The 22,089-nt window shown below is 38.5% G+C and overlaps 1 protein-coding gene across 1 annotated transcript; it reads right to left on the bottom strand.

The window, feature by feature from the left end:
* Positions 1 to 688: 688 nt before the first annotated feature.
* On the bottom strand, positions 689 to 16,128 carry stum (stum, mechanosensory transduction mediator homolog). Its single transcript, XM_079255768.1, has 2 exons — positions 15,267 to 16,128; positions 689 to 1,011 (listed from the first exon to the last, which is right to left on the bottom strand). The coding sequence occupies exons 1-2, from the start codon at positions 15,475 to 15,477 to the stop codon at positions 821 to 823; spliced, it is 402 nt and encodes a 133-aa protein (XP_079111894.1). The 5' UTR covers positions 15,478 to 16,128; the 3' UTR covers positions 689 to 820.
* Positions 16,129 to 22,089: the final 5,961 nt, after the last annotated feature.

Genomic DNA, 22,089 nt, shown 5'->3' with positions numbered 1-22,089 from the left:
TCGTGCATGCAGTGAAAACTTGGCAACAGGTGGCTAAATTGGCTTGTACTACCTGCTCCGAGCAAGACCGGATTATCCAATGGGCATTATGGGCACAGGCCCAGGGACCCTCTTCCACTTGGGGCCCATGTGGGGCCCATGTAGGGCAAACACCAGCATTTTGGACATGAAACAAAATGTACATAAAAGCCAGATAGTTACACCGCAGTGTCTAGTGTATTGCTATTGGTACCATTGGCTGATAGATGTTAGAAATGTTGTTTCACAGTGTTATCATTCACAATTTTCACAATGTTGCGGTGGGGAAGGGGGCCCCTGGAACATTCTGAGCCCAGGGGCCTGCGCACTTTTAGTCCGGCCCTGGCTCCGAGGAGAGGTTAGCTTAGCTTGACTGACAGACACTGACAGCTTTCAGGAATGTATATTATCAATGTCAATGTACCATCGAAACCAATGAAAACCACAGTTTTATGGTTGGAAATTGTGATGGTAATTTTCATGTATCACAATAATATAAAAATCTACATAAGCAGAGTAAATTCAAATTATATATTTTCTTTTATTTACTGTAAAAATACATCTGCAGTATCTTGAAAGACAAGTCACAAAACAAATAAATTTTGTTCATATTTTCAGACTTGACATTCACATGTAGCACCTGTTAACCATTACATGACATTATTAAACCAGTGTTTAGTGGCTGGAAATGATGCTGTACACCTTTTTATTTTTTTAAAGCTTTGACTTACACATCATTTGTACAACAAACATTTGAAAGCCCAAAGCAACATTAATCACAAAAAAGAGAAAAGATGAATAATTACTGACTTGCCAGAATGACCATGTCCATTCCCCAGAAGATGCTCATGATCCATCCCACCATGATAACAGCAGTCAGTATCTGAACGAGGGCTGCTGCCACATTGAGCCAGAACACACAGCAAACACCTCGCTGTGAAATCAGCTCACAGCGAGCCCCACACAGCACTGTGAAGGCTGAGATGAAAGTACCTGCAGGACAAAGTTATACAGTTGGTCAGACCAAAAACAGCCACAATGTCACACTCATCTCAATTCTGTGTGGTTTAATCTGTGATGTTTATAGTCCAAAATGGTAGGAGCAGCTTTCCACTCTGGTTTATCTCCAGTCAAATATATACCAAGTCTTTCCAGACTTCCCAGTGACACAAAGCAGAAGAGATCTGTTTGCCTCTAATGAAAACATTTCACAGGTAAATTAAACTGTAATTTAAAGCAGTGCATGATCGGGTCAAAGACTTGCAGGAAACTTTCACCATATTTTCCTTTTGCATTCAGCAGCGTAATATCACACATATTTGCTTATAAGCACAAAACACAATGACTGAGGATGATGATACATGCCTTAAAATTCTTACCATTTATCCCTTTGACACATATGTCAACCATATAATGTTTTACAATTTCATAAAACTGCCACACTCCTCCAAATGTTAAAACATCAGTCTAAGAAATCCTTTATTTTCCCAGGACCAGACCAACACACATACATACACACATACTATCTGCATAACTCTCTGCTCTATTTGCACTGAAGCTGTAGCCAACACAGAAAAAAGTACTGACTACCTGTATATCAATGTGTCCCAATGTTATTTTAAGTAAATCTTTTACCACTAACAGTATATTACACATTGCACACTGGATTACAGTACATGATGCTGAAGATAGCTGTAGGTTTTACTTACTTTTACTTTTACTTTTAACATATTACCATTTACTTGCTTATAATAATAATAATATGTTTAGCAAAGGAGCTAAATGCAGACACACTTGGGACAAGTGGATAAATGAAGTATTCATTGACACCCAGCAAACAAATGGAAAGCAGTGCTGTCATATCACATTTGCACACCTACACCTTATATAATACAGATGTAGAGCTGTGTTGTGTTGTAGCTCCCTAGAGGCAAGGATTTAATTATATGCTTGGCAGAAGCTTGTTTTCTACGCAAACATGTAAAGAAATGTCTAAATTAATTAGCGTAAAAAGGTCAAATTTAAAGCAATATTGATAAATCTTTATCTAAATACATTATGATGCTTTAGCCCAAAACAAAAGCCTTCTGTTTATACTAGATGTGTGTGAAAGCAGAAGGAGCTGAAGAAATTTTACATTTAAGAAATAAGACAACCTCTTTCAGTTTAAAGGTTTTACATTAAAAAAGACGTTTGTTCTAACTCGATCAGATTATCATTTTCAGATTAACACTGACGCAACACTTATTACACTGTGTCACTGAACAAAAATGTTTACCTCAACGTAGATCAGCCTTCTGCAGCAGTAATGTCAGGTAACTGTTTTCTTTCTGACATTATCAGTCCCTCATATCATTGTTAGGGGGAATTTAGGTCTATTATTTCTAACGATGTTGCCTCAGGTTATTCCAATTTGCTGAATGTCTTACAGAGCTCCCTTCTCTACCATTCATAGTGCATCAGAAGAAGTCATGTGGCTTGTAAAGTCTAGGAACCATCTGCAAGAGCAGGCTACAAGGATGGCTGTACACTGCTGAGGCGAGAAAGGGGCAGCTTTGACTACAGGGTAGATAATGAAGCAGAAATGGCTATTGTGAAATGGGCTGACAACAAAGCTGTCACCTTGGCTGGCTCCTGTGCTGCTATGAGCCCTGTCAACAAAACATGGTGTTTCTGCAGGAAGGAGGGAAGAAGAGTTGTTTCTTCCCCAAATATTTTATCACAATATGATGTCCACATGGGGGGAACTAATCTCACTGACAGGATGGTGGCTTTGTATTGCACAACTGCAAAGTCCCACTGGTGGTTCCTGTGTATCTTTGGACAAGCGGCTAAAATAACAGTCTACAATGGATGGCTGCTGTATTGCAGAGATTCCAAGAGTATTGTGCAAAAAATCACAAGAACCTCAAGGCATTAAAGCTGGATGTTGTAGGTGAAGTTATCCACAGTGGAAAAAAGAGGGGAAGGCCTTTCAAAGAACTAAATGTGGATCTGCACAGTCCCAGATGCATCCAAAGACCCACAACCCCAAGACCAGTGGCTCATGTCCACTATGATGGAGTGAATCACTTTCCAGTCTTCTCTGAGAAGAACCGGTGCAGATTTCTTCCAGACGGAAGGACAAAAATCTCCTGCAGTAAATTTGGTGTTTGTCTTTGCATCATTACAGGAAAAAGTCCACAAAACGGCTTCCAACTGTCCCTCAACAACAGAAAACAGAAACAGGAAGGAGATGGAAAAACAGCAATTCGGTGGTTAATTTGTAGTCGTCTTCTTCTTAGTAGATTGGTTGTAATAATTAAATGTTCTTTGGAGGTTCAAAAAGTTAATGTTTGAGTTGCAGGCTTGCTTATTGGGTAGGCGGGGAATTTACACTTTCAGCTTTCTATTTACTGAAAGCGGAAAGTGGATGTTATACCCAGAGTGCAATCAACCATTAAAGAAATGTAAAAATTTTCTTCCTCAAATGAAATGTTAATGTGTTTACCACTTTAACACTGTTTAATGTATCCCTGGAGACACAATTTATACAAGACATTAAAAAACAGTAAGAATCCTTTACTTGGATCTTAAATAGAAGAATAATAACATTACATTTTCCACTTGTGCCTGTTTAGGGTTAAAATCCCATCACAGTGTTTCAGTCAGGTTCAGGTCTGGACTGGGTTCTTTATTTTTCTGTGTATATCTATGGAAGGCACATGAAGATGTTCAATGCCTGTTGCTCATCGCTGCGGCTGCTGAGTTCAAACAACACCATCTCTGTGGACGGTCCTTGTCTGTCTGAATTTAATTCAATATCAGTCCTTATCCTGTTATCTGGAGACCATTCTAGGCACTGTTTATTACATGATAAATGCACTCTGTGTGTGTGTGTGTGTGTGTGTGTGTGTGTGTGTGTGTGTGTGTGTGTGTGTGTGTGTCTGTGTGTATGTTCTGCATGGTCTTACACACACTGATACACATGAGATAAAAACAAATTAGATTATTTTATTAGACAATGTTTCCATGACAACGCTAACACTGGAATATAAAACATTTTGTGTATGTAAATATGCCATACACTTTGTACATTCATTTTACAGATAGTAAAAGTGTTTTTTTTTTAGTTGTTTGTTGGAGGTAATATTTCTTTTGATCTTATTGTGCAGTGATTTACTGAATAAACTATTATTTGCATGAGTCTATTCATCCACACTTCGTTATAAATAAATTACATTTGCTATATTGTTACTTTAGTCTATGGTTAAAAAAACAGTTTTAAAAGAGGGCTGTGTAAAATGGAAATAAATCAACAAGCAACAACTTCAGAAAGAAGATTTTATTTTTTTTAATCCGTTTTTTTTTTCTTTCTGTAAAGTTCAGCTTGCTGAGGTGAAGATGTGGAGCCTATCCCTGCTCCTATCAAGAAAGAGATTTAACTATTTGATACAGAAAGGGGGGGAAAAATTCAAATAATCCTGAACTTAGTTGGAGCAATATCTGAGTTCATGGGTAACTAAATAGAAAATATGGTCCTAAAGCGGAACACGTCACAGGTAACTGTGAAATGGTCAGTTCTGTTCTGGGTGTTGAAAAAGAGCACTTTTAGGATGTAGAAATAGGCTATTTGGAAATAATATTGTTTAATATTCTTCAAAGGACACAGTCGGAATAAAGTTTGCATGCTGGTGACCTTTGCATTAAAAGAAACATGTTGCTGCCATGTAGATCACTGCAGTTCAACATAGCATTAATGAGTGCAGGTTAAAGCTTTGTCATGCAAAGAAGAAGCCATATGTGCAGAATCACTACTCTCTTCTCTGGAAAGCATGTGTTTTTTTTTTTTTTTATATGCAATGAACAACTGGCCTGGTGATTTTACAATTAACAAGAAACCTCATCTGTGGCAGGTCAGGGTTGTGGGCGAAAATGTTTCCTTATCTTTTGTACTTTCTTACCACCTCACAAAGCTGCTGATTATAACTATCAGTTTAACCTCAAGCTCTCCTCAGTGGAAATGTGGAAGTGACAACTTTCTGCCTCACGTTTTTCCATGTTACCTACGCCATTCTCAAATTATGCCCAAAGCCCCACAAGAAGACAGTTCTGTTCACACGATGTACTGAAAATAAGCTGCAAGCTTCCAACCACATTTGAGAGACCAAAAGGATGTTATTATTTTATTATGGCCTTAAGGACAAGAGAAAGTTCTTGCTTCACATGGAGTATGTAACAGGTTTTAACTCTTAAAAAATACAACCAGTCCATTTGAGGCACTTAAAGGTAATAAACATTGTGCTGAATTGATCAATTTTGGGACCGCAGGCTCCATGGTCTATTCATTATATTTCAACTAAATTAGGTACTAAATCTTTCAGCTAAGAATTTACAGCCAATCGGGGGTTCAAAAGGGTTTCTGATTTTTTTAAAAGAGTCAGTATGTTAATTTTAAGGCTCATAATATCATTGTGACAGAAATCAATGCCTGCAATTAAACATCAAATAGACCAACATGCTTCTCTGAAATTTTACATTACAAGCTATAATTACACAACCCTCCAGGTAGTTTAGTGGCAGGGTCTGTGGGGAGAGTAACTTCATTAAAGCAGAACTTTGCAACTTTTCAGACCCTCCTTGCCTGAAAAATCAGTAACTTTATGTTTTTTTTAGCCAATTATTATTCAAAAAGTCACATTGTGCTTCAGTGTCTTCAGGCAGTCAATATGAATCATTTTCTTCGATGGATGCTCTTTACTAAAAAAAACAATAGTTTGTTCTGACGGCCAGCTGGACATTCTCACTGCGGGCTTGTCTTTCTCTTTTGGAAACACTGAACCGAATACTGTGAATACTGACAGTGGTGCAAAAACTGCCCGGTGGGCGTTGAGTACATCATAACCTTGGCCCTTTCCCCGTTTTTTTAGCTCAATTTCTTGTCACTTTGCAGGAATTCAAATACCAGAGCAAGATGAACAGGTGGAGGGAGGGAGGAGCAGAAACAACCAGGCTGCCAACTGCATCCGTTTCTCATGAGGAAGAAAAGGCCAAAAACACTCATGTACATTTTGGTTTCTTACCATTTTTTTAAATTAAACATCTCTTAGACTGTTCCTTACTTTAAATTAGAAGACTTGAATACAGAGGTCTGACATTTAGACAGGGATGGAACAGTTACACTCGACTTGTCCCATGAAGGCTGACAAATCTGCATGAAAAATGATCATTGCAAGCGATGGGAAATACCCAGGGAGCAGCATCTTGTATTTGGAGTAATAGAACATGTTATTCTCAGTACCTTTCATATCAAAGTCTCTCATATACAGTAAAAGAGCAACAGTAACCTAACTGAGATACCACCTATAGTCTCTGTGATCAGACAGAGAAATTTTCAGGTCGTGGAGGCCACACCCACGAGCAGATGCACTGGCTGCTGGTGTAGCTGCCCACCTCCAGACATGAGTCATGACTGACAGCCAGCTGAATGGTTATGCATCACTTCCATCTGAGTGGTGGCATCCAGGACAGGATTCCTCCGGTCTGCTTGCTTCCATTTCTTTTCCTGAATGACTTCCAACTTGTGTTCACTGTGGCAGGTACCAGTCACGTGTTCGCTTAGATGAACAGTTGGACTGAGCAGCTGGTGTCTGCTAACATGTTCGGCACACACACTAGGGATACGACTAATGATTATTCTCTTTACTGGGTAAGTTAAAACTGGATCAATTACATGTCTGAGTAAAAGACAGATTTCTTTTTGTCTTGGTAACACGTATATTGAGGTACATTGACATCCATGCAGTGTCTTTTTCTCTATTTTTTAAACAAAGAACCACATGATTCATTTGAGACAAAACAGATTTTCTGTCTTCTGCTCTTGCATCTGTATGTTGTGTTTCTGCACTGCCATCAAGTGTGTCTGTCCTGAGATGATAATGTGGAGGATATTCCTTTGTCAGAGTGCTTCTCACTGCTCTTTCAATTGGTCAAATTCTCCTCTTACCTGATCATAAATGGTGCGCTGCAGAACAATGCACTGTCTCTCCTTAATGCACACAGCTCAGCACTCTGCATATTAGAGACCCACCTTCCTTGCAAAGAATTGAACACAACTATTAATAGATGCTTCAGGTCTGTTTGTCAACCACAGACTACACTAAGCTGAACACTAAAAGAAAGCTGCCTGGTGTGACCTGAAAATACACTTTGAGAAGGGCAAAACTCAAAGCTACATGTCTTACAACATACAGAAATAAGCTTAAAATATTTCAAAGGGCTGACAGGAACTGCAAACATTTTTGCACGAGTGGCATCTTTTATCCACTTCTTGCCAATTTTTAAAAAATGCATTAAAAACTTTGCTTTACTGAAAAAAATTTGAGCTCAAATGTCCACTGGAAAAATAAGGTTAGAGAAGTCTGATTACGTGCAAACTTTTCTTCAACATGGGTAATGTCAAGTTGGTCAAGCAGTAAAAAAGCATTTTTAAGCAGCATGAAAGCGATTGGAGTAAATCTAACCATTAGGACCATTAAGCTTCTCATGTACAAATAAATTTTGATGGATGAGAACTGGACTTATGCTATACTGGACTCCGCTAAGTTTGAACTAATATTCTAACTCTCCACTGATGAAATCTATTCGAACAATCCATCATCCATAAAAAGCTTTTGGGTCTTTTGTACGCTTTGAACGCAGGACTTTGAGAGAGTGTGCATGTATGTGTGTGTGTGTGTGCACCTCGATATTAGCCAGACTTATTATTATAATTACACTGAGAACTCTACATGGCACCCACTGGTAGTGTAGGAGGTTAATGATGGAGTGTAAAAGTGTCAAAGACAGAAAGAGAAGCAGCCATAAAGGGGGAGAAACACAAGCAAGAAAGACAAAGAAATCAAAGCCTGCAGTAAGACAGTGTTGCATAAGTAATATAAAAACGTTCAGTTTGCATTCAGTTAGGTGGCATTGCTTTTGCTCCTATAAGCCATCAAACTCCAAAGCATCCAATGCACTCAGTCCTTCCATCTGCTGACTTTACTTATAGAGTTCCTCTGGACTTTCTGATGAGCATGATAAGTAGGGATTCTCTTTGGATGGGTTGGCCGATTCTTTGAACGTTGATTTCTTTGCTCATAATCCACAACCCATAAATATTCATGACATTCGCTTTACATCCACCCCTTTTCTAAATTAAACATGTGTTGACATATGAAATGAGTCATTCCACTTTAACAGTAAGTCTTCAGTTTAGAGGAAACTCGTGAGTTTTAGCTCCAGGGACTGCATGCTCTCAATTAATCTTGCCCTTCACAGACTTTCAAATTATCATAGCCTAAACTAGATGGCTAGCTAGCATATGTTCACTGGATCTGTTTGCTGTTGCAGGGAAGGAGTATTTCTTGGTATGAGTATTAGAGAAGAATTAGTAAGTCTAATGCAATTACTAAGCACAAGATGCTGCAGCACAAAACAAAGTGATGACATTGTTTACCTTATTTTGCTGTGTATAAGAGGCCAAGTGTAAGAAGGGCATTACAAATATCAGCGTTGGGACACGAAACGTGCACACACACATACACACAGAATGGTGAGGTAAGATGTCACCATGACTCAGTAAGCTGATGCAATATCTTCACTATCACATGCCATCAGTTTCACACATGTGCACACACAGAATCAAACATGTGACCTCTGCCTCCCACACAATTTCTCAGTAAGCGAAATTACTTGAATTCTCAGCTGATAGAATAGCCAATACACAGGTGACCAGTTGTGTTTTCCCACTTTAACAGCAGCTTTATATTTAGTTTGCACTGCACAGGAGAGCCTAAAAGCATCCCAGCACTCACCGATAGTTTGTGTTTATCTTGACTTTGTAAGATTGCAGTGGCAACCTCGTGTGAAGGGATGGCAACATCTGGGTGGATTAACATGAACGTAAAACCTCTGCGACAGAGACTGTTGGTTTAAATGAGCCCATTTCGGACAGCTGTCATGAGCACACTCACATTGTCATATATTACAGATTTAAGATTTATTTTTGTCAGCTTTTTAATGTTATAATAAAGTCAACACTTGTTAGAAATAATACTAACTGTTGTTAGGTGAGCTGCAGGTATAGCCATTATAGGTGTAGGTAAGAGCAAGACAACATTTGAGTCTAACAAACACCACTTTGTGACTAAATGATATTATGTTGATAGACGTGAAATGTAATGTTTGTATTGACTGTTTTGAATCAAATAGACGACATCGAGTTGTCTTGCTGCAGGGTATGTTAGGCTATGTTACTTGTATTTTCAATTCAGCCAAAGTAATTGTCTTAACCATTAACAAACCTTGTAAAGAATCCGGCCATTGCATTTGATGTCCACATGAAGAAAATGGAGACACATTGTCTTCATCTCACAGAAAATGTGAGCTGGTGAATCACATCATTTTAATCTTTGCCAGGACAGATGTGTGTACATTGGTGCTATTCCCCGTGAAGCACATTAAGTCCTCTTTGTGTTCTTTGTACTGCACTGGGAGTCAGACATTTATTGCATCCTTTGGATTTACTGAAAAGTCTGGACATTTATAAAGAAATCACTGGGCAGGTTGAAAGGCCTATAGGTGAGTACGTTGTGTATTAAGTAATGTACATATAAATGTAAATCTGTGAGATTTTGGTCGTAACTGGTTTCCATACTTGTCCCTTGGCGGGCCAAAGCCCATGCATTAGTTGCACGTGCACACATTCATAAGACTGTTTTACTTCTCACAGATAGAAAAACTTCTACCAACACTTTCAATTGGGAAGAGGATGAAGTGTACAGAAAGCAGAAAACGAGGCAAGAGCAGTAAACGGTAGAGGTGTTTCCAGTCAAAGTCAAGTGTATTTCTGTAGCACTTTCCCCCACATCAAAGATGGCAGACAAAGCTGTAGGCTTCTGTCTAGTTGCTACTTAGATATCGGTGTTGCATGTATGTAGACATAAACATAACATGGATTACATGATAGAGGGCAAAGTACTGAAAGAGTCTGACAAGTGCCTTAATCTGCCAACAGTCCACAATGCATCGTTATCTGTTGTGAAGTTGGTTCTTGAAGCCTAGAGAAATGTTTGTGCGGTATGAAAACCTGTGAAAAGTGCAACAAGTCCTCCATCTGAAATACTTACATCTGTGGTTAGTTCATGCCCTTAAATGTGACTCATAATGGCAGTCTGTAAAATGCCACCCCTGCACTAGACATGAGAGAAATATACTTCACAAACGTTTTTCCACGTCAGAGCAAATGTCATTGTCAAGTACTCTGTTTAATGAGCCATAAAGTCTGCATATGAACAAATGAGGGGTGTTCGGACAAAGCAGAGAAATGATGAGCCTTTTTCAGACATGATATTGAGACCGACACATAAGTTCTGTCTGTGGCATGACAGCACTTTGAATCTAAATATAGCAAAGCCATATATATTTCACCGGGGCACGCTTTAGGGAGGAGGACGTTAAAAAATGTGACACTTGAGCGCCTGGCGATGCTGGAAGAAACTCCACTTGCTGTGGACATGTTCAAAGGTCTGCACTGAGAGAGATTGAGCCAAAGACATTCTGTATTTGAAGGAAGAATGTTTCATTAAAGTTCACCTGAAAAGCTTCATAGTGTGAAACATCAGATTCCCAAAGTTTTTACTCTTAAGTTTTTGTGCATATTTAACAAATAAGATTATTTAATGAACTTTTCTGATCTTTACAGGTGGTTTTTGCAGCATTTGGAAAGCTGCTTCACCCCACTTCAGTACTCCAAGCTGTCTTGACCATTTTGTCATGAATTACGGCTCAAACAGAACATGGTGAGAACATTTACCGTGTATGTTTCAGGGAGCCGCTATAAATGTTAGCTTATTTTTCCAAAACACAATACCCATGCCAAGTGCTGTTTCACAAAACACCCCCAGCCAAATTTCACCGCACACCTGCGTGAGTGTGTGCATGATATGATGCTTAGCTTTGGCTCTTGTCTAAATTCAATTACACATTTCTAATTTTTATTTGGGCTGCAGGTTGAGTAGAACAAGACTCTATTTTCAGTCTCAATCAATTAGAGCCAAACGGCTGTGACACACATGCACGCACATTTCAGTCGGTTGTTGTCATGGCAACTAGCCGCAGCTATTCAATGAAATGTCAAGGCATTCAGGCAAACCATCACATACACGCACAAACACACCACACACTCTAAACACACTCAGCCACACTGAGGGCAGGTGAAGTGTTATCTTGATAAACAATTTTGTGGAAGACCATCCGAGACCGAGAAGGGCATACAAGACAGATGTTAAAAGAAAAAGGCCAGGTTTGAGTCTGGATTAAAACAATATTTCTGAAATAAAAGCAAAACAGACAAGGTGTTTGCTGACCCTTTTGTCATTGTTTCATGACATTTTTAAGCGGTCAATAATTCAGCACTTATCGTAGTTAATTTATAGTAAACAGGCCGGTGAAACTGACAAGAGATGAAGAATGGCAAATTATTTTTGATTTTAAAAACTATCTCCGGATGACCTTTATAACATAAAAAGGAGGATGGGAGGCCAAAGATGAGGAAGAGAAATGCATAATATCTCTCCAGAAAGAAAACAGGCAAATTGTCAGTTATTTGGCGGGTGACTCAGTTCTGAGTGGTATGGAGACATCACTCTCATTATTCCTCCATCAGAAAACAAAATGACTGGGATAATATATTCATTTTTTTCAAATCTATCCCTGTATTTTATCATGTTTCCTTTTCATTGATTTTATCCTCAATAATCTTGTCTCTCTTATTGACTGCATATTCCATTTTTCTAAAAAATAAACTGCACTTCATGCTTTCATTTCACATCTTGCAGCTTTTCAGCTGAATTCACTGAACCACGTGTGAATGTCTGGTCGAATAGATTTGTGTTAAAGCGTCTAAGATGTCTCATATTAGTTTGGCGACCAAGTTCATTTCACTAACAAGCCAGTTTTGTTATCTTTGTAACGAACAGATTGAGGATCGACATATCTATGAGGCTAATGTTGCATCCTGTACATGTATCTGTTTGTGTGTCACATAAGTAGAGACACATACACATCTAACAAGGAGGAGAAGAAGCACTGGGAATTAGGACAAGACAAAAGATCAGGCAGGAACATCCTAACAGTTGATAATAATCTGCATCTGGTTTCTGTCTGCACCCAAGACACACAGTAGGACAATCAGATGAGAGAACATGCATGTGTGAATCAACCTCAGTGAGTCACAATCAAACATTTACCACCAGAGCCACCCACATATAAAAAGCTACGAAACTGCCTCCAACTTGTAAATTCTTGTCAAACCAGACAAATGAACTAGAATTTAAACGGCCACACAAAGGCACAGAGGAAATGACGTAGATACTTTTATTTAGGGCTGCACAGCTATATGGGTCTTACGTTGGTATTGTTTATTATTCAGTCTGTTGACGACAAGTTTGCCACCAGCAAGCAGGATTACGTCAACGGATGTCTGATGATGACTGAGCTGGACAAGATTGTTGGACCATGTGAGCAATGAAGAGTCAATCAGGTGGAAATGTGGTAATAGTTTAAGGTCCCTAAATGATGTTTACTCCTTTTTTTTATTTTTTAAAAAAGAGATTTTAATGATAATTTTACAATCATTCAAAAACGCTGCAATGAAGTGCTAAAATACCCAATAACTTGAACTAGTTCAGTGTAATGAACATTTTATTGTTTTATTATCATCAAAGAGAAAATAAATCACAAAAACAGTATCTGCTTTCTGCACTGACAGTTTTGTTGTGATATTATTAGTTTTATTGCTGCATATTCTTGATATGAATATGGGTCATATTGCAACAAATGCATTGCAACAAGTCTTTCTTTTGAAAAAAACACCATTTTGATTGGTTGTTCTCATTAAATATGACACATTGTAGTTCAGAATAATTGCTTTTAACTATTTATATTTGTGTCATTTGGAATAGAGACGATCATATGTCCTGTCAGTGCAGAATTTCACAATAACACTTTTCTCACTTCCTTGTTGGGTTTTCAAAGACATAACTCAAAAGTTACAAAATAATCCTGATTAGATCTAAAATACATTCTTTTTTGTGAGCATGAATCTTCATGGAAGCTGTTAAACTAGTAACCAGGTAAGACGTGTATCCTTACCTGGCTGACTTAAGGGAGTAACTTTACTTGGTAAGGATTAAAAAGCAAAACTTTGTCATTAGGGATAGAAATGGATCACAGTTAGGATATCTTATAAGGTGACCATCACCATCATGAGCTCAATTTCTTACCCTTCACATTAAGTTGCCTTGATAACTGCTAGATGGTGCAAATTCTTCAAGTACACTGTAAATAAAGATCTGCATGCACAATCCCACCTACAGGTGGGTTCTGCAAGGTGCTGTTGTCAAATTTTACTGTGGCCTCATTTGTGCTCAACATAAAATATGCAAATATAGCCTATTCATGTCGTGTGTATATTTTGGTATTTCAGTGGTGCAAATAGAGCAATAACAAGGAAAATCTTGGTGGCAGTGTTGAGCAGTAACGTTCACAACCAGTAAAAGTGACCAAAAAGCAGAACTGTATTTAATGTATTTAATACACAGACCCCTTCCATGCCTCTTTTTTATGTATTTTGAGAATGAATGCTATCAAGACGTCCACTGTAGTCATGTCTGCTGTTGTATATTCCTACTATAACTTAAAATAACATCAGTTTTCAGCAGTACATTCTGAACCCTCCACTGCTTTGTAGTGGATGCCGATGTGAAATATGCATCAGCATATGTGACCAGTGGAGTTGAATGTTTCACATGACCCTATTTACGTGCATAAAAAGAGCATAAAATGGAAATTTAATTTTGCGTCACTTATTGCAGGAATCCCACAAAATGGTGAGCTGTAAAGTAACAATTATTTGAATGTTTGATATTTTAAAATGATTTTTTCTTTTTTCAAATTTGCCAAAACAATTTTTTTTTTGACAGCAGGCCAAACAATTTTGATTTATAAACTATTGAACCACAAAACTGTGTTCACCAACCCTAAGTTTGAGATGCACCTAACAAATGAATTCAAAACAAAAGTGTGAATGAATGAGTAAAACGTTACTGCAAGTGGTCTCGAACTAAAACCTCTCCTTTTAAAGGGTTGCACATGTTGGTGCCATCTAACCAACCTTCTTCCTACCAATGAAAACTTCTTCATGCAAACACTTTTTGCACCGCTGTAGCAACAGCTTGCTAATAGACAGAAAAGACACCTCCTGCTTCCACTGTATAGGAAGAACTTGCATCAGTGATGCAGATAGAAAGGCATTACAACCAAACCAAACAAGATGGTTTGGTTGTAACGCGCCAAACACACCGGGCCATCTTCACATCACTAATGGAGCTAATTCGGGGATGAAGTGTTGAAAACTATCAAACTGTCAGTATGATCTCTGCTTATTATAATAGGCTGATTTAGTGTTTATTGCATTAGACAGGGTCAACTTTTGTGCCCACAATGATGATGCATATGAGTCTATAAATGACCATGATGTACCTGAAGTGATGATGTGTTATCCGCAGTAATGATGCAACTCCTAAAAACACCACCCTAGATGATGTCATTTCTTGTGGCAGTGCATTAACGCCTCCAGACCAGACCAGAGTTGCTGTGCATGTTTACACCTGGACTATCTTCTAGCACACAGTGTGAAAATGGTATCTTATTTTTTTTTACTTGTGAAAATACACATTTGTATTAATGTATTTAGAACAACTTTATTTTACATAATTATGATTCTTTGAATTTAACGTGATCAGTCGTAAAGTTTTGCATGACTGCCCACATCACAGTAAGAAAGTTCTTTCTTCTGTTGGTCTGCCAGATTATTTCTCTCATTTCATTGTTTGCATTCTTGACTTTCTATGTGAGATGCAGAAGTAGAAACACTTAGAGGTTAAGAACTGAAAGGCCACTTTGATACTGCATCCTCTGGTGAGGCGATAGCCCTATTCTTTGCTGTTTCAAAGGAAGTCACTGGATCCTATACAAAACCTGAATGATTGCTTCCTTTTCACATGTTCCTCCTCTTCAACAAGTTTAATGAAATTCAGCTCAGTAGTTTCACATAATCTCAGTGACACCAGACAAAGAGCAATAATCACACACGTCTGCCAGAGCTGTCGTCATGGCAGAGGGAATTACTGTCAGAGAGAAGAGCAAAAGTGTGATTTCCAACTTACCAAGTCCAGGTATAAAGGTGTTCAGGAAAAGACAGATGACAGCCATAGGGAAAGGCATTGTGGGTATTGCAGCCCGCAGTGGTCCCTTCTTCTCTCGGACCTCAACCACCACTCCTCCACCTGCTGTCGTCCCCCCAACCATGGCCTTAGCCCCTAAAGCGTCCTCCGTTTTAGCTCGACCCTGATCTGTTCCTCTTTCTTTCTGTGCCATCTGTCCTCTTTTCTGTTCCTCTCTGTCACCTGTGTCTTAAAACTAAAAATAGCTGCTTAGAAGCAGGACACTAGTCTGGAAAAAGATTAAATAAAAAGCAAGGAAAAATAAAAAGACAGACTGCAAGTTGTTCAATTCTTGTGAACAGCTGCCATCTTTTCACAGCTGTTTCAATGTGAACAATGATATCAGTTAGTTGTCTGAAAGTAGTCTGAATTGCAAGAGAAATTGTAAATTGGCCATTGATCAATTAACTTTTAGGCTCAGAATTTTTAGGAAATATTAAATAGTCCTTAAAGATTTTCACCTGAAGAAATAGTTACCCTATAAAGGATCTACCCTCAAGATGGTCCTTAAAAGATGCTAAAATTAGTTTCAGTTTGTGCTATTATGCGTGGATCTTAGTTGTAAGAGTTGTACTATAAGAGTTTACAAGTGTTCCTCATTTAAGATCCTTTTAAATAGTTAAAAATCAGTGTAGTGTTTCCTCACTGAAGGTCAGCTGACTCCATGTCCATCATAATGTTAAGAGGCGCTGGGACAATGAGAGTTCCTCCTTAAAATAGTTTGAGTATATTCAGAAAAATCCTGGAAAGATGTGCAGCCCTCTTTCTTTCTTTCTTTCTTTCTTTCTGTAAAATCCTGCTCAGTCCAAGCACCTCTCCACAGAGAAGAGAAAGTGAACACAACAACCCCCCTTTTTCCAACTACATCTCCTCTCTCTCTCTCTCTCTCTCTCTCTTCTCCCTCTACTCCTCCCTCTCTACCCCTCCATTTAAAGGGACAGCTCAATAATCAAACGATGCACTTCAATGAGGTCACATTCAACAAGCTGCTGTTTGGATCGTCTAAATAGAGCCAGCAGAGTTAATGCACCTCAGCAAATGTTTGCTACAGATAACATGCAGTGATGCTGTTTGTCTGTTAAGTAAATTCACACCACAAGAGATTTTCTAAAAGCTTGCAGGAGATAATGGAGAAAGAACAAATGCATTTCTTATTTCCCCCTGATAGTAATATTACTTTAGATGGTGCTAATGACTGTTATGATGTATATATGTGAAAAAGCAGGAGCACAGTCAGATGCCAGAAGACCTAAAGCATGGAGACTGATAATGAGATGGGGAAGTTAAAAAGGGATGCAGGGTGATCAGGACAACAGAAAACCATGGCGATTTGAGAGCGAAGAGGAGACAATGTCAATATCCCAGTAATTATTCATGCACCCACTCTCCAACATATGAGACGCATGTTTCTGTCTCCTTATCCCTGCCATTTCTAACTCTGCCGGTGACTCGGATTTGTTTCCCCACTTTACCACCTACTCTTCCTCCTCTTCTTCACCCCTTCTCCAATCTGTCATCTTGAGCTATAATTTAAACAAAATCGGCAAAGGCAGAGTGGAGATCAGCACAACCCTGAAATTAATCCCAGCCTTTGAATTAGTGTCTGTCCGTCTCATTTTCTTCTTCTCTTTTCCTCTCTCATGTCTGTTTCGTTTCCTAGCAACCCAGGGAGCTGTGGGTAATTATACAGAAGATATCGATCTCTAGTTTCTGGTCCTCTCTGTCTCTCTTCCCCCTTCTCCTTTCTCTCTTTCATCGTTCCCATATTTTTGTTTCTCTCCCTACTTTTAATTTCCTTTTATCTCTGAAGGACACATGTGACTGTGGCTGTTACACAAGGTGGTCCAACTTCTTTTTTTATTGTTATGCAAAGCAGCCTTATCATGGGTTGGACAGTGCAGAAATGTGGACAGCTCAACTCAATCACCACTGGATTGTTCAGCCAAAGGCATGCAGTGTATGTGCTGATGCTTATGACAGTGCGGCAGGAAGAGTAATAAAGTAATCATCTTAAAGTACGTTTAGGCTCTGAGAGCTACAGGAGGAGCTCAGAAATGCTCCTGTTTGCATATTGATAAATGACTCCAATTAACCAGGTGATTTACAGTCTAATTACCCAGCAAGCATGATAATAACCCTCTAATTGTAGTTTCTGCACATGTGCGCATGTGTTTGTGTGTGTGCTCCTTTTCTACTGTGTCTTTGACTCTTTTTCTTTCATCCTGTTACTGTGAACACACACACACACACACATGCTCTTGAGTTCTCACAGGACTTGATTTATGTTGATCCCATCTGTCAGGAAAAGCTGACATCACACATCAGTTATTTATACATGTGTGTGTCCTCATGTGTGTTGTGTGTGCGGTCCCATTGTGCTCCTCACTTCTGACTGGATCACCACGGCGACTGTACCCTTCACAAACTCTTTTCCCTCCCTTTTCATCCCTGTCTCTTAGCTGACTCTCACTGGCTTTTATGTTCTTCCATTTTTCTTGTTATTTATTCACACCGCATGAATTCTCCATTCAAATGAATCACAGCAGCTTGGTTTGTATAAGGCTTTTAATGGGCAAACATTCTTTTATTGAAAGGATAAAGCAGCAGAGACCTTCCACAAAGACAGACACATTGCTTATGCTTAGCTCTACTGCAGCTTTGTCAATCCAAAGATTCTGACTCATTATTTTGTTGCATCAGTTACATTATCACACGTGTTTGTGTCATAAAATACATTATTTCATACATATTTGTACCAGAAGTCTTGTTGCCAAAACATGTTAATCTCTGCCGTGATCCCTTCAAAAGAGCATCTTGTTTAATGTAGCAAGTTCTTTTTTTAAAAGTGACTTATGTTTCTTTCTAAAAGTTAATGTTAAGGTTGTTTTCAAATCAAGATATTATTCAATTTCTCCATCTTGTGAATGATATGAATGATATATTTGATTTCTAAATCCTGAATATAGATCCATGGGGGTAACTACTTACTTGATTATAGATGTTCTGGGTTAGATTAAGAATAAGAATCAAACAAGTTGTTTAGGAAGAGCAAAAAGGGCTGACAAAAATGTTATAAATTCACAAATTACTATGTTATCTACTGAGTCTGGTAGTTCTGGTACATTTTAAATGTCCTCTTTTTGTGCTGAAAGTGGAATCTACTGCAGGTATATGAGAACTGTAGGAGCATCAATCATCAAGGTGCACAAACTTTCAGTCGTAGATCAGGTTTGTCAGGTTTATTGAGAATTGATTTTTGAACCCTTAAATCTGCTGAACAATTTCCATACTTGACTTCCTACAAAAAGCTTTGTCCTTTTGTGACTTTCATACATCTATTAAACAATTTTGGTGTTAGAGTAAAAAGTCAAGCAGCAAAAACAGTGAAATGTTGCAGATCCTTAAATGCATTGGTTTTAATATGTCAAGCAAGTCATACAATGAAGAGTTTGTTAGGTTGAGGGTCTTGAGATAATTTTTGGGGGTTGATGATTATAGAAAGAAAGTTGAACAATGTTTAATGGGGGTGGGGTGGGGGGTGGGGGGGGGGGGGCAAACTAAAAGAAATATTTGCAACTTAGGCTGGTTTATACAATGATTTGCATTCATCCATGATATGAACTCCTCAGAATTGATTTTACTAAGTCAGTGTGTTGTAAGTGGAGATGAGTCTCCAAAAAAAGAAACACAAAAATTCATCAAACAGATTGAAATTCAATTGAGCATCAATTGAGTTTAATACATACATCACTTTTCAAACAGAACACACTCGAAAAGGAAAAACAACATATTGAAACATACACTGACAGTAAAACAGGCAAAATAATGTTGCAAATAACTTAAAAAAAGATCTTAAAATAATAAGATGATAAGAAGGATCTTAAATTACTGGGAGATTGTAGCTCAACATCTCAAACAGCCACCTGATTATTCTTGGACTGACAAGATCTGATGTATTCATACGATCACTGATTTCATTCTTACCCATATCTTTTTTTCTGATAAGACTTCTTATATTGGATTGTAATAAATGATTTTACTCATAACAGAACAATTTTACACAAATCCATTTGTGCTTTGCCTTCTGCTCCAATATCAATAAATATTCATCCAACACTTGCAGCTGTGAAACCTCAGGCTGATTGCTTCTGCTGTGTTCCAATTTTCCTCCGCCACAGGTAGGTCAGGCTGTCAGGCAGCTCAGTTATATGTAAATTTAATAGGGCACCTCGGAGACTGCCTTGTGAATCCAAAATAACAACCTGCTTGTGAGCAGTTGCTTCAATATAAGATTTATTAGCACAGTTATTCTGTCACTCCTGCTTTTCTCCTACTACTGTTCCTGTGTTCTGCTATTCATGGCACAGAAACAGCACCGGTGAAATTTACCAACGCTTTCCTCATGGTCTCACATAACAAACTTGTGTATACTTGTCTTGTTAGTTCTCAGTGCTGCATTTGGTACCACTGATCATGGCAAAATATTACACGAACATGTCGTCGGGATTAAAGGAACCACATTAAGCTGCTTTGAATCATATTTGTCGCAGTCTTCACACACCAGGGTAAATCATGGAGTTGGTCCATAAGTCTTATGAAACCAGTCACCTGGACAGATTAAAAAGAAGTTTTGAGGACATAAAAGCCTGGATGTTTTGAATTTTCTACTTTTTTGCCTTTCAACCTATGTGCTTGAGGCAAGGCTGGATTGCTATGGAGTTACCACGGATCGTATTACTCTGCGTTCCCATATTGCACCGAAAAACGTTGTAGTTACTTGGACCAGGATCTGTCCTCTCATATAAAACAAGCTTCTAGAACCACCTTCTTTCTCCTACGTAATATGTCAAAACTGGAACATCCTTCAAGATTGCCGTACCACCAATTTCTTATTTCTGGGTTGTCTCAAAAATACTCTAAAAAGCATGAATCTGATCCAAAATGCTTCAAGAAGGGGTTTGGTGAGAATGGGAAGGCTATATCATGTCTCTCCAATTTGAACTTTTCATCATTGGTTCCCTGTTAAATCCAGGACAGAATTTAAAATGCTTTTAGTCACATATAAACGTCCTCATAACCAGGCCGCACTGTATCTTACAGATCTCATAGTTCAATCTTAACAGAGCATTTTGCATTCAGACTGCAGGTTTGCTTGTGGTTCCTAGAAACTCAGAGTGGGAAGAACATCCCTCTGCTATCAAGCCACATTCTTATCAGTTCCCAGTTTGGGTTCAGGAAGGAGACACCATCTCTCACCTTTAAGATTAAGCTTTAAATGTCCTTTTTAATGAAACTTCTAGCTTGGGCTACCCTTAGCTAATTGTTTGGTTTTGCTGCTATGATCTTCGGCTGCTGGAGGATATTCCTTACCGAGCCCCTTTTCCTCTGTATTCTCTGTATCGTGTATAAAAATACAACACTGTTGTGGTTAACTTGTTTTTTGGTTTTTTTTTTCAGCAGACATCCCAGGCTTAAAGTCATGGGCCCTCTTTTCTGCCCTCTCCATCTTCAGCTGGTCAAAAGAGACAGGGGAGTTGTCCCTTTCTGGTGCTACCCCAAGGATGGGGTGAGGGGTGGCTGGAGGGGGAAGGGGAGGTTAAAATGAAGAGCAGATTTGACACAATATTTTGGTTTTCTTAGTTAACCAGGATTTTTTTTAATGATATATGAACATATTGTTTATTACATCAAATCAAATTTTATTTTAAAGCAATTTTTAAATCTTAAAAGCAGAGCACAAATTTTACACATTTAAAAACACCCCTCACATACACACCTACACACACATACTGGTACGCTCACAGACTTTGTGTACACAACCTATTTCCAAGTCAGGAAACACCAGGTGGACATAATAAATTTGTTATTGGTTAAATTATAATTAGAATAACTGGACTACAGTAAAATGGACTGAATTGGACTTCATCTTTAGGAGTGTCTTGTGATCATTTTGTCAGTATTTGGTATTATACAAAGAAAGCTCAACTGAATTGAATTAATCAAGTTAATTTGCTCGGTGTTTAGCAAAAGATGGTCACAGTGGAGTAGAAGAGGTACTCGAGCCACTCAAGACTCTCTCTTGTTTATATCCTAATTACTATGTAAATCTATGCAGCAGGTCTTCCAAAGTCTAATCAGACCGTCTCTTCCAATAGGTCAGACTTTGTGTCAATAAATCTCCTTTTCTGAGCTTATGTAGAGATGCCACATTGTACACTTTTGGGATGTGTATGTGTTAATTACATGTGAGGTAGCAATAAGTGTGGCAGTACATAAAAATAAATATCTGGGTCTGAAACTATTTAAAGAAAGTCTTGGAGGTTGATGTCACAGCTCTGACGTCAGCTGAGGTGACATCCTGCTGCCAAGACTAGATTTTCAGGTCAGCTTATTTTAAAAATCAAAGAGGAAAAAAAAAGACCACTGTTGGTTAAACTTCACAACCAGATGTTGACTGTTTTCTTCCTACGGCAGGTTTTATTCAGCTTTGACAGCTCAGATTTGTCGAAATAACTCGTCCTCTAAAGTGGCAACCAGCCTCATAACATGAGCTCAGCGAGCTTCCGTCATCAAGAGAGAACTTGTTTATGGGAATAAACAATTCTTTATTTTGCTGCAGTCCACTTTGAGCAATAAGAACATGAATGTGTAGACAGCTGCCGGGAAATTGTGTGAGGAGAGAACAGGGACATCTACTGGCCACATGGACACATCACACTCTGAACAGTCGTAATGAGATGATGGCCTATTCAGGCAGGATTAAAAG

Source organism: Telmatherina bonti (assembly GCF_933228915.1).
Source record: "Telmatherina bonti genome assembly, chromosome: 16".
Classification (NCBI taxonomy): Eukaryota; Metazoa; Chordata; class Actinopteri; order Atheriniformes; family Telmatherinidae; genus Telmatherina; species Telmatherina bonti.
Note: the sequence above shows the minus strand (reverse complement) of the source record. Positions and strands in the feature narration are given on the sequence as shown.